The 12808-nt window shown below is 32.3% G+C and overlaps 1 protein-coding gene and 1 pseudogene across 3 annotated transcripts; one reads left to right on the forward strand and one right to left on the reverse strand.

Annotated features, from left to right (window-relative positions):
* The first annotated feature begins 2969 nt into the window (after window positions 1-2969).
* LOC107363422 (uncharacterized) lies at window positions 2970-8817 on the forward strand. Of its 3 annotated transcripts, none has more exons than XR_016198298.1 (7): window positions 2970-3476; window positions 4673-4808; window positions 6311-6446; window positions 6513-6555; window positions 7282-7424; window positions 7614-7979; window positions 8173-8817. XR_016198298.1 is itself a non-coding variant. In XM_015930642.3 (7 exons), the coding sequence occupies exons 1-7, from the start codon at window positions 3056-3058 to the stop codon at window positions 8271-8273; spliced, it is 1080 nt and encodes a 359-aa protein (XP_015786128.1). In that variant the 5' UTR covers window positions 2970-3055; the 3' UTR covers window positions 8274-8817. The 3 variants fall into 3 exon arrangements, 1 of the variants encoding a protein (XP_015786128.1); XR_001568893.3 differs by having other exon boundaries at window positions 7845-7979; XM_015930642.3 differs by having other exon boundaries at window positions 7880-7979.
* LOC149093705 (MOB kinase activator-like 1 pseudogene) lies at window positions 3537-4647 on the reverse strand (annotated as a pseudogene).
* Window positions 8818-12808: the final 3991 nt, after the last annotated feature.

The raw sequence follows: 12808 nt of genomic DNA on the forward strand, positions 1-12808 counted from the left end.
AAATGTAAGCTATACCGGGCATTTTTTCATTTTACACCTATTTGTAGCCATAACTCACGAACGTTCTATCGGAGGTCAAATAACGGATTGACTTTGAATGACCTTGAGCCAGCGGACTTATAATTCTTAAATCTACAGAAGACCATGGTGTAAGTTCTTTAGCATGAGCCGTTGTTGAGTTATGGCTGCGAATAGGCGTAAAATAAAAAGCATGACAGGCACATTTACGCTGGCAATCAATATCAAGCTACTTTCATTGTTCATTAAACGACGACCAGCTTTTAGTTGCATTTCTTGATTTATTTGATGGTGCGCTAGGTGCTGAAAGAGGGATTATCGAACACTCAAGGAAAGAGGTCGCCTTTAGAAGCGCGGACTACATACGCCATTGGTTAAAGTTCTTGTCAAGCTTAGTGCATCTGTAAATCTATTTGGTACTCCAGTTATTGTTTCCAGCTTCAAATTTAAAAAATGAAATTCGGCTTCGACAACGTAGCTCATCAATTTGGTGTAATCAACGGCTTTACCTGAATTTCGTAGTTAATCAATAATCAAAATAAATCATTAAACTTTTCTGCCGCAGTTGAGTCAAATTTATTTCTGGCGATTGGCAGCGTTTTTGCTTGTTACAGTAAAACTTAAACCAAAAAGGACTTCAATTTTGAGGTAAACATAAAATCACAATTTTAGGCTTCAAGCTTCCAAGGCAGATTTATTCTCACCCTTTGATTTTAATTGCATTTTAAGCAGACAATGATCGGGTTTAGCTTTATGTAAATTGAACAAAAGCATTCAATGTTTCACTAATCCTAACTAAACAAGTGCGATGCTAATAAGCAATATGATACAATATAATCATAGGATTAAAAGGCGATCCTTTTCATCATTTTCATGTTCAACTTTTACGCTCCTAATCCAGCTCAGGGTTTGATTGGCTCATCAAATATGTTGCTATTAATTTACTCAAATTGCTCAACATCGTTAGTCAAACTTTGTTTCAACTGTTCATTTCAAGACAAAAAAGGTTGGAAAAAGTTGCTTACAAAGATTCACTAATCTGGTTCATCTTGTTATTCAAATTGATTCACTTGTTATCCCAACTCAACTCATCCTTTAACCTTTATTTTTGCTTCCTTTTAAGTAAATTATCCAAATCTCTGCTCGTTAATCATTACAATTATCATTAACTTAACTCTTCCCATCTAATTAACGTGTTTAAACTAACCCAATTAATAACAGTAACCATCTGTGTAACAATCCGTTAATCTAATAAGATGAGAGACAAAAAACTGAGTTTAAAGATTAAAAGGTTAAACAAAGTTGTGAGCAAAATGTTTCAAGTTTTCATGAAAAAAATTGTTCATAAATTGAAATTTTGTCTTCATCTTATACTTAAGTAATCATTGTCAGCATTATCATGTTAATAAGATTTGAGTGGTGAAACAAAAAAAGGATAACATTGGAAAGGAAAACTTAATAAGCCAAGCCCAATCAGAGTTATTCAGTTTTTAATACAATTAATGAGCTCCAATTAAGCTTTTGTATCATCAAATTTAATGATCAATAATCTTTCAACTCATTATTTCAACTCTTTACCCTTTTCAATGTAAAAAAATAACAAATGCTTAGCAACCTTAATCATGAAAATCATCATTTTTTAAGTTCAACATTAATTTGTACAATTGCGATTGAAAAAAAGGTAAATCACAATTTCCTTTTTTGCATTACCTTAACAACCCACTTTTTTGCGTTTCATTTTGTAGAGTCAATCGTTTATTCACAAGAAATTATTCAATTTTGAATCAAAGTCGCATTCAACTCTTTGATTAGTATTGAGGTGCTGATTGTCGTTTTTTAAATCAATCAATCATTTCGACTTTGATGTGAATACATTTGAGCCACTAAACTTTTATTAATGCTTGCGTTGTGGGGAACCAAAGATATCTTGACACTAACATTTTGGTGAAATATTATTTCATGAAAGAAGTTGAATTTTGATTTAAATTTTTTATTGAAAGTATTTCGGTGATTTAACCTTTAAAGGTTTGTAATAATGTTGATTTGATTTGAAGGAGAAGTAAATGGGATGATTATCGCTTTGATTATCACATTAGGTGATCTTGTTTACATCTAAATAGGTGACAATATCGAGTAGTTGATAATGTGTCGGTTAAAATGAAATAACATTCATTTGTTTAAAGACCATTTACAATTGTTAAATGGCATTTCACAAGTTGCTGTCACTTTCCTTATCCTCAACCAATAACCCAACTTTGCATGGATCATAACCTTAGTACACAAGCGACTCTTACTGTTCAATTTGTTTCTTCATCCCCTGAATAATAACTTTAAGATAATGTTATAAAAAGAAAAGGGAAAAGGTTAACTTTCATTTTTAGCCTTTTTTACACCTAAATTGAGTATAATTTTGTCATTATAACCACAACAAATGTCATAAGCAAATCCATTCAATAATATTGGAGTAACAATATATGGACAAGAATTGGATTTATTGCACTTGTTAACTCGTTAAATTGTTGCCAATAATCTATGTATTTAAAGTTGTGATCATTCTCATCATTTAACTTGAATGTAAAGGAAATTCAAGTCAACAGTAATTTTCAGTTGAATATTAAAAGTACAAAAATATGTGTTGAGATTATTGGAAGCAATAAGTTCAAGATTGAAATAACATTTGGTTTATTGTTTGGTCATTTTACCATGATAATGTTTAAGTAAATGTAATGAAAAAATTTGACACAAAATTAAGTGTTGAAACTGAATCTAGGCTCACAATCAATTGTAAGCTGATGAACAAATTGAAATGCATTGACGACGCCCACATTGACTTACTCCAACCCACAAGAGCTTCAAACACCCTGTATATGGACATAGGTGTGTGTGAGTGTGCGTACCTTTTGCACAGTGTTTGATGATCACACAGTGAGAGAGGAAGACGCAGACAAGCTTAAAGTTACTTTGGTGAAACAACATTCAACTGACTGAGAAAATTGTTGTTTTTTTGTGTTGTTGTTTCGTGTATCCCAATTAAGCAATGGAAGATCGTCCGGATGATGATTTGTGTTCAAATGAAAGTTCAATAATGGTCAACAATCAGCCAAGTGATAATGACGCTATTGAAGCTTCTGATAATGTTAATGTGACTACTACTTGTTCCAATTCGGTAAACAACAGTTTACCCTCGGCTTCATCTTCATCTTCATCATCTTCATCCTCTTCATCATCCTCATCACCCTATTCAACTCATCACAATTCATCGACACAAGGTTCAGCCCCTGGTCCAGGTTTATTTCATCCAACAATAAGATCTGTTTTTCCATTTTCAAATTCACCCATGTGTGTACCTTTTTCACCCTTTTACGGTCACTCTTCTTATGGGACTCAAATCACGACAACAGCTCACCATGCATATGCCACACAGATAAACTTATTCAACAATTATCTTGCTCATGCAGGTAAGTTTACGTTTCCATTGTTTCTCAAATGATGAATGGCTTTCAACTCTAAACATGATACTAGTCTTTGGCCGGTGATGAAAAGCTTTTAGGAAACGGCACACCTTAAAGTTGTAGTGAGACAGAAGAAGGCAAATTAGGATAAATTTACACTAAAAGTATGAGTAAAAAAGACGATCATTTACATCATTGTTTTCAAGTAATCGATATCAACAATTACTTATTGAAAAGCTAAAGTCAGCTTTTAAATCAACAGTAGTCTTCGGAATGAGACAATAATGTTGATTGGAAAAATTACATTGATGTAAATATCACTTTGACTAGATTGTGTACTTTACCTATTTTAGAGGGAAAAAGTGATTCTTCGTCTAATTGATCTTGGACCGAGGTCATCAATGCATCAAAACCAAGGGTTAGGAAAAAGATGGTAACCGTTTTCAAAATGAAATAACATGTCAGTTTTGATTTTTTCATTAGATTTTTTAGAGAAAATTGAATCTAATATCTTTCATTTAGTAATATGATCGTAGTTTTGGAACAGATAACTTGCAGATCGATTTTTAAAGAAGTCGATGCAAAAAAGTTTTTGAAACTTATGGGAAGATTAACATGTAAAAATCAAATTTAGTCGATCTCCCATAGACACGCCATGTTAAACTCTAGAAAACTTTTTTCAATGAATCTTTTTAAAAATGGATTTGTGCGCTATTTATGCATGCCAAAACTTCGAACATAGTATCAGATGAAAGACAAAAGACTGAATTTTCGTTTTGGAACAAATTTTTAATATAAAAGGAGAATTTATTTTATTTCATCTTGAAATAAGTAACATTATTTCTTAACTCTTGGTATATTTAGGCGCCGAACATTTAATCGGTTTTTTAACAGTTTGACCATCAGCCCAATGATATTCATATTTAGGGCCAGCAGACATAACGGGACAACGTTCTTCAGTACAGAACTCTGTTATTGTACCATATAACATGTTGATCTGATTAAAAAAGTCAACTATGTTAACAGCTATCCATTCATTAAGATCTTCTCCTTCCGGTAGCATAACAGCTAATCTTAAATTGCCAGAGCCTAGAGTTGCAGCCGCATGTTTCATTAAATCATATTGATGTGTTCCTTCGTCTTTTTGGGCCTGAAAGTTATCGACATTTTCAGTGAATAACTTTACTTTCTTCCGTTTTCAGCACTTTCACGCCCCTGGTCCCGTCCTCGATCACCAAATCAACCCTTGAAGTGTCCACTTTGCTTGGTTTCCCTTGAAGGAAGTGATATAACCTCACATTTTGTAGAAGAGGTTAAACAATTGGAAGCCCTTAGAAGGTATGTTTCACTAACTAACAACTTTAAATGTAAATGTTCATTCAACTAAAATAAGATCAATTATCGTTAATTTAACCACAAAAAAGTGAATCATGATCTCATCTGAATACAAAAAAAATGAAAAGTAATCAAGTTACCAATGAAACATTAGAAGAGTTGAGATGATGAAAAAAAATGATGAAGAGGAAAAGCCTCTCTCTGTGTCTTCGGCATTTGACAAACAGTAATAAATGAGGTTAAAAGTAAAGTTTACTCTCGAGACTTACAAATCTTTCATTGTCTTAGATTCCTGTTCATTTCCGACTCTCCATTTTCATTGAGTTGACGATGAACGGCTGGTATCCTTTAGTCTGTCAACTGCGGTTAATCATCATTCGGCTTGGCCCTTTGATGACCTCAGTAATCTGGACGAAAAGGAAAAGGAAAAAAAAGGTCATAAAGAGAGTAAAAGAAGAAGAAGAGCAGCAGAGTAAAAAAAATTTATCAATTAACATGGGTAAAGAAGAAGAGAAGAGGAATGAAACAAAAGTAGTAACTAATGGGGTGAAGAGAAGGATGAAAATGATGAGCTTAACGACTAATGACAACCGTAAAATGAAGAAGATTAGTGAAGATGGAACGATGATGATGAACGAGAAACAGAAAAGGTTACTTTAAGTTGCTTTAATAAACAAAAAATGTTGACCATTTTATTTCATTTGTAAAGTTATCGTAAAAAAAGCTCAACCCAAGAGTCGTAAAGTCTTTAGCTTTTTGTCAATAAAAAACGCTTCCAATAACTTGATTTCAAGTAAACATTTTTTTTTACCTTTAGCTTTGAAATGCAATACAGTTTATCATGAAATGCTCTTCTCTTGAAATGTATTCATAAAAGCATTCATCAAAGTTGATTGAAAAAATGGTTTCGTTTATTAAACAAATGAATACTTTTGTGTGTTCATTGCAACTTGCTCAATAGACTTGAGATATCATGTAACCACCATTATCATCATCATAATTCATTGAGAATCCATTAAAATGGCAACTATTATTTTAAATAATTGAAACTTTTTTTTCTCTCCCTTCCCTTGCAACCCTTTTAACCCAAACAATTAACAAAGGCAATGGAAGGAACAAAAAATTGTCAACTTTTTGTTCCCGTTCATCTTATTTTACTTGACTGATGACAATTTATCATTTTTAATGCTTATTATTTTGTCAACACTTTTGCCTCAACCTTTAATCATTTACTCAATCAATTGTTGCCATTAAATTCACTTTAACCTTTTGTAAAAGACTTTATTATCGTTCAATTATGATTCAAGTAAATGATAATGTTGATGAATCTTAAACGATTTCATTCATTGTTTCATTCCTTGATTACACTTGTTTCGAGTTAATGATTACATGTTATTAATTATTCTTAATGAGTTTAATGAATAACATTGGACATTAAGTGTTGAACAGGCAATTAAACAAACTTTTTTTTCACTCAAAATGATTTTTTTTCCTTCTCTCTTCAGTCGTCTTCGTGGATGGGAATCAAAGGAAAACAATTTAACTGATGTCGATATAAAAAAAGAGTTAAACGAACCCGAAGATGGTTTCAAAAGATCTCGATTACATTCAGACAAGATTCCTCCCTGTACACGTTGGCAGGTAAATGATACTTTGCTCATAACCTTTTGACAGCAAAATTGACCTTTTTTTCCTCTTCTCATTTAGACATATCAAAGAGTCAAACAGAATCGTCACACAAGGATATCAGGTATGTAATCATTTACTTAGTGTTGATTTAGGCTTAATTTGCGATTCTTTAAACTGACAATTTTTATCAAGTTTCAACTCGAGTCGAGTTTTGAGTCATTTTTTTCAAGTTTCATTGTACCTTTGAGGTTTTATTTGACTCTTTTGTTGATCAGATTTTTCTTCACTTGATTTAGACAAGGTAAAGCAAGCTTGGTAAAATGGATTGATTGAAAGCGAGTTTTGAAAGCCCAAATTGAGTTATGGATAGTCAATGAAACCCATTTGCCCAAATACCTGACCAACTCTCACCCATCCTTATACAACCTGAAAACTGTGCCTTGTGACCCTTGAAATGCCCTCAACCAAAAAACACAAAGTTACAGTAAATTTGCAACCCAATTGAACTTGGACTTAATCAATTTTTGTCGGACTTCAACCGATAGTTTCAAGTTTAAAAACTGGCCAATCGAATCACTGGAGGATCAATTTCAATATCCATGATTACTTTCAATATAAATATTTCTTTTTTTCTTTTGCAATTCTTTTTGTACAATCAACTGATTCTGGTTGAAATTTAGATGTGATTAAATGCAATTTAAATAGTAAAGTATTGAGTGACACTTATTTTCATTGCAATTTCATGCCAGTTTGTCTGGTCAGGATTGAGTCAAGTTGAGCCTAAAAAATGAATACAAGTGAAGAGTGAAAAAATTGACTTTTTTTATTCTCTGTTTTCTCTGTAAAGGTATTTTAAGAACCAAAAGGTACGATGAGCAAATTAAGATGGAAGACTCAACAACAACATCATCATCATCTTCAACGATTACATCAGCGACTACCTTTAAACCTGTTAATCGAGGTATTTGGACAATTGTTGATGACATTAAGGTAAGATAATGTCAATGTTTTCCTTTACTTCATCAACAAGAAACCTCATTATCGCAACAGTGCCAGTAGCTCGAGCATCATGTTGATCATTATTATCACGATAATAATAATCATCATCATCCTTCCTTTCACTTCATTTTTACAACACCTACACATCTTCCTATTATCGTTATATTATTATTGTTGCAGTTTAACAACAACAACAACAGCAGCAACAGCAACAGCAACAACATCAACAACATCAACCATAAAACAATAAACTTATAGGAAGAAGAAAAGAAGATGAAAGAAGAAGAAGAAGAAAAATGTAAAATAAAATAGAAGACAAAAGATGAATGAGAAGAAATATGAAACATCTTCATCTCATTATTTCCTCTTCCGTTCCTCATTTTCCTAAATCTTTCTTTTTGCACACCCAAGAATCAAGACTTACCCAGAATGCTCGATTGTTACAGGACGATAGGAATAAAAAGATGATACGATCCATGAACCATCATCATCATCATCATCACAATATCAATGATAATCAAGACAATCTTGAAACTGTCACAATAAGTAAGTAAACCCACTCTAATGATACTTAAAGTCAACCTGACAAGTGATGTCTTTAGCATCAACTTTAGCTCTTGAGTTGACCTAAACTCGTTACAGAGGAAAGTGTCAGAGAAATCATTTTAAACTTTTTCTTCAATCTTTACTTCGAACTCATTTTTATCTTCATTTTTTCTTGTCTTTTTTCTCTTCTTAGGCGATGATAACTCGCTACCAAGCACTAAGGACTGTGAAAATGGATCAATAGATGATTTTGAAAATCAAAATGGAACCAATTGTGACAATAGACGAATTTAAACATTTGATTAGTTCATTTGTTTCCGAATGCCGTTAACTGTTGAATCAACTGTATTATTAACATTCCCTTCGATTTCTTCTTTATCTTCATACCTCATCATGGATCATCATAATATTCATGTCAATCAACTTTACCTAAACATGAACACTCATGATTATTATTATGATTACAATTACAATTGCGAACGAGAAAAAAATACTATTAATATTATAATTATTATTATTACTATTATTATTATAGCTAAAACTGTAATTGTACATAACGGCAAAATTCAATTGTAAAACTTGACACAACTTAACGGTTTAAATGCAAAAAAACAATACAAGAAACAAAACTGAGAAACAAAAGGCAAAGAAAAATGTAAATATTGAAGTCTCGTTTGTAAAACATCGCAATCAAAAGAATGGTTAAACAAAAATTTAATGGTTAAACAACAATTAAAGCAAATCGATTGTCAAACAAACTGAAACGCAACCATTTTAATCGTTCAAATTGTTGAAAACTTATGTTCATTAATAAATGCAAAGACTGTAAAGACCGAAATAGCCAAAAGTTAAATTGTCCTTTTATTACAAGTTATCAAGTTTATTGGCACAAATTGTTGAGGTGAGATTTTGTTGCAATTTTAATTGAGATGAAATCGATGAGGAATGAAGATGATGGACGTTTGATTGTTGCTCGAAAAAGTGACTCGAAAAATGTCACCTATAATCTTATAACATGAACATCTTGAGACGCCTCTTAACATTTCAATCTCATCTTGTTTCAACTCCCCTTTACTCAACTCCTCCTACTCCTTTTATCATCTCCTATCTTCATGCTCATTCAGTCTAAATCTGTCTTTTTCCCTTTCTTTCCTCTCTTCTCATCAAGTTCATCATTATCATCCCAACTCATATACTCAACTATTAATACTGATGATTATGATGATGATAAATAATAATGATAATAATAATGATTATGATGATGATAATACTCGGCATCATCATTAACAACAACAATTCAACATTCATTTTCAAATCTTATTGGCATCATTAGAATCCGTTTAACAAGATTATTACTATGATTATTATCATTGCCGTTTCCATTGTTGATGCTTTGGTTACATAACATGAATCAATCAATCTAATTTGATTAAGTTGAACATTTTCCCGTCTTTTTGCCTCATCATTCATTTGTGGCCTTTTTGTCTTCTTATGTTCAGTTTAAGAATTGAACTTTTCCAGTTTAATCACTGTTGAAGGTTGAATGTTTACCTTTATTCATTGCTTCAATACATTAAAAGGTAATGGTTAGGTCAGGTTGGGTTAGGTTAGGAAGACGACTTTAAAAGAGCCTGAATCAGCGCATTGAAAATGATCTGAAATTTTTTTATAGTTTTGATTGCAAAAGGTTAACCTTTGCCAACTGACAATTTGATAGAAACTACTTCTTAATGAATAATCTTGCCTCAAGTTGACTCAATTTATTATATCTTGAAGCTAAATGGTGATATTTTTCAATAAACTTGACATGTTTTATGCGCAAGTTGAAAACTATTCAAAACAAACTTTCATCGACCATTCACTAATCACAGTAAATGTACTGCTAATGAGGCTATAAAATGCGACTATTCAACTGATTGAAAGTTAATCATTTGTTTACACTATTAAAGACAAATGAAAGTTTACTTTTTGCTGCTCAACATTGACTAATACTTTCAATGTTTCATTTTAACTGTAACATTGCGATAATTTGGATTGAACTCGATGATGATTTTGATCGGTTAAACCTTTGAAATGGTAAACTAATGGGTCACTAATCACTATACTACCAGATATACAGTCGACTCGTTATTATCTTATTGTAAACTCTTGAGTAAGAGTTTGGTTTCAACTGTGAGTGAAGAGGTTGGCCAAAAAAGTATTGACTAAAAGTTGAACAGAAACGAGTATAAGTTGAAGATGAAAATAGCTTAATGATGATAAGAAGATGCGAAAAAAAGACAATTTTGTGGACAAGTTAGATAATATATTGAATGAGAATATGGAAGTCAGGGAAACTTGGAATGGATAAAGAAAAGGATAGACATGAAGAAGAAGAAAAAGAAAAGAAGTTGAGTGGACTTATTGTAGATAAAAATGTGTATCTTGACCAGAATATGAATGGACAGAGTAAGATGTTGATGGGTCAAGAAAATGACCAAGTGATCAACGGCAGTTTGTAAGGTAAATATGATTAGTGGGGAAACTTTTTCTTGTTTGTTTCAGTTTTCTGCATCATCTCAATGATGATCATAATGATGATGATTATTAGGCTGCTGATAATAATAATATAAGTTGCTTAACACACTCTTGTTAGTTACAAAGTAAAGGAATGGAGAAGAAAAAAATCAGTTTGTTATTCCTCTTTTGTTCCATATTTTTTGTTCCCTTTTTTTCATATCACATTCCCAGCATCATCTTTATCTTCCTCTTTCCTTTCCATGTTCATATCTAGGTAAAGATGAAGCAAGAAGTTTTATCATCATTCTGTGATTTGCAATCCCAACAAGTATTAAGATCAATTTGCTTTATTACATGCTTTAGTTTCTTTGTTAGTTTTTTTTTCATTTTTTGGTGACTCTTTTTGGGTGAAACAAAAGTGTACAAAGATTGGACACTTTTAGCTTCTGTGTACAGTTATGATGACAGGTTAATCCACAACGAATGGTTCCTCTTTATAGAAGCTACAAAGAGTGTCATTCAGCTTTCAGTTAAGCTATCCAAACCACAGAATGATAAACATTAACTCGATGTAACTCTAGACTCTTTCCTTGATCACCATCCAAACCTAGAATGGTCTTATCTTTAGGTTACAGGGACATTCACTTGACTGAAACTGTCGAGTCAATGAAGGCAACCAAACATACAGATTAAAGTTTATTAATGGTTGATTAGTTAATTTGCTTTTCAAATGCAAACATTAATTTTTCACAATCAGACAAAATAAGCCGATATCGTTTGTTATTAAATTGCTAAATTATTCCGAGATTACTTGAAGCAATTTATCCATCAATTAACTCGAAACCGACTTTTTAATCCATTACATGAATTGTTTATCAAGATAAAAGCGACTTTCATCAAAATTAATGCAAATGTATAACTCAATGTATTTAAATCGATGATACAAAGAGCTTTTAATCGACACAAAACACCAACTAAGAGTCATGGGATTCTTGAAACTTTTCAACAAATTATTTTCTCAGGACTTGGTCATTGTTGAGCTCATGAGGAATAAGATGTAAACTTATGAGTAAACCCTAAAACGATGCTGTACTCTGAGTTGACCAACTTAACTTGAAGTGTCCAATTTTCTGACCCAACTTGATTATTCGCATTAATTGTGTAAAAGTTTTTCTTTATCAGATGAAAATTAATGTTGACTCATTGATCAAGATGAATGGATACAAATTGTTTCCCGTTATCCTGATACCCAATCCATCAGGTTATACTTTTAGTAACTTTACCATTCCAATTACATCCAAGGGATCTGTAAAGGTTTTAAAGCTAAAGGCAATCCCTATTGTTTGAATGTATTCATTTCTTCAAGTTTTTTTTGTCTTTTCTTGTTATCCAACTTGGATGAGAGGGGAAAAGGAAGCAGCAAAAAAAAGATGATGAAGATGAAAAAAGAAAGATGAGAAGATGGAAAAGTAATCCAAGTAAAATCCTACTTTTGCAAACATATTGCCATGCAAATTGGGAATGATAAAACGTTGAGTCGAGAAGAAACAAAAAAGGCCAACAAATAATTGGAAAAAAGAAGGAAAAAGCTAAGAAAATGAAGAAGAAGATGAAGATGAAACTATTATTCATTTCACTTTTTCCCTTGCCATCATTGACTATACCAGGTGTGAATTACATTTGAACCAAGTGACTAGTATAACGGTAATCAGTTACAGTCAGTCCCTTACGATTAACTGGAGCTTCAATTTTCAGTAAACTTTTCCCTTCTGTTCTGAGCACTTTCGTTCTCGATACTCTTTTCAGTTCAATGTTTCTCATCAGTCAACTTTTTTTCGCTGTTGCGATAAAGCAAATATAATGGAAAGATGATAATAAAGCGCGCACATGGTTAACATCATATGGTCATTTATAAAAGTGAGAAAACCTTTAGAAGCTCATTTATCACAAAAAGTTGCACACACAATCCTGGATATAACAACAATAATTTATGGTCCAACTATGGGTTAAACAAATAGAGGTTAGCAAGGAGACCATAAAAGCATGATTATTACACGCGTCGACAGTTACATTACTAAATGGGAGGATGAGAAGGAGGAGGAGGTGGAGGAAGAAAGAAGAAGATGAAGATGGATGAAAGAGAAGATATTCTTAGTCTTTTTCTTCCTTTACCTAGTCTCTCGTTCTCTCTCTCCTTCTTTCTGTGGTTGTGCGTCTGTGGCAACTTCATTTTGATTTTTGTGGCAAAGTCAAAGTAAGCCGATTCAAGCCAATATATCAATTTGAAATGAAGCATAACCAATAAGCCAAGAGGCTCTAAGGTAATAACC

The sequence above is a fragment of the Tetranychus urticae genome, chromosome 2 (genome assembly GCF_039701765.1).
Source record: "Tetranychus urticae isolate SD_2017Ah chromosome 2, NJAU_TeUrti_SD_1.0, whole genome shotgun sequence".
Taxonomy (NCBI): Eukaryota; Metazoa; Arthropoda; class Arachnida; order Trombidiformes; family Tetranychidae; genus Tetranychus; species Tetranychus urticae.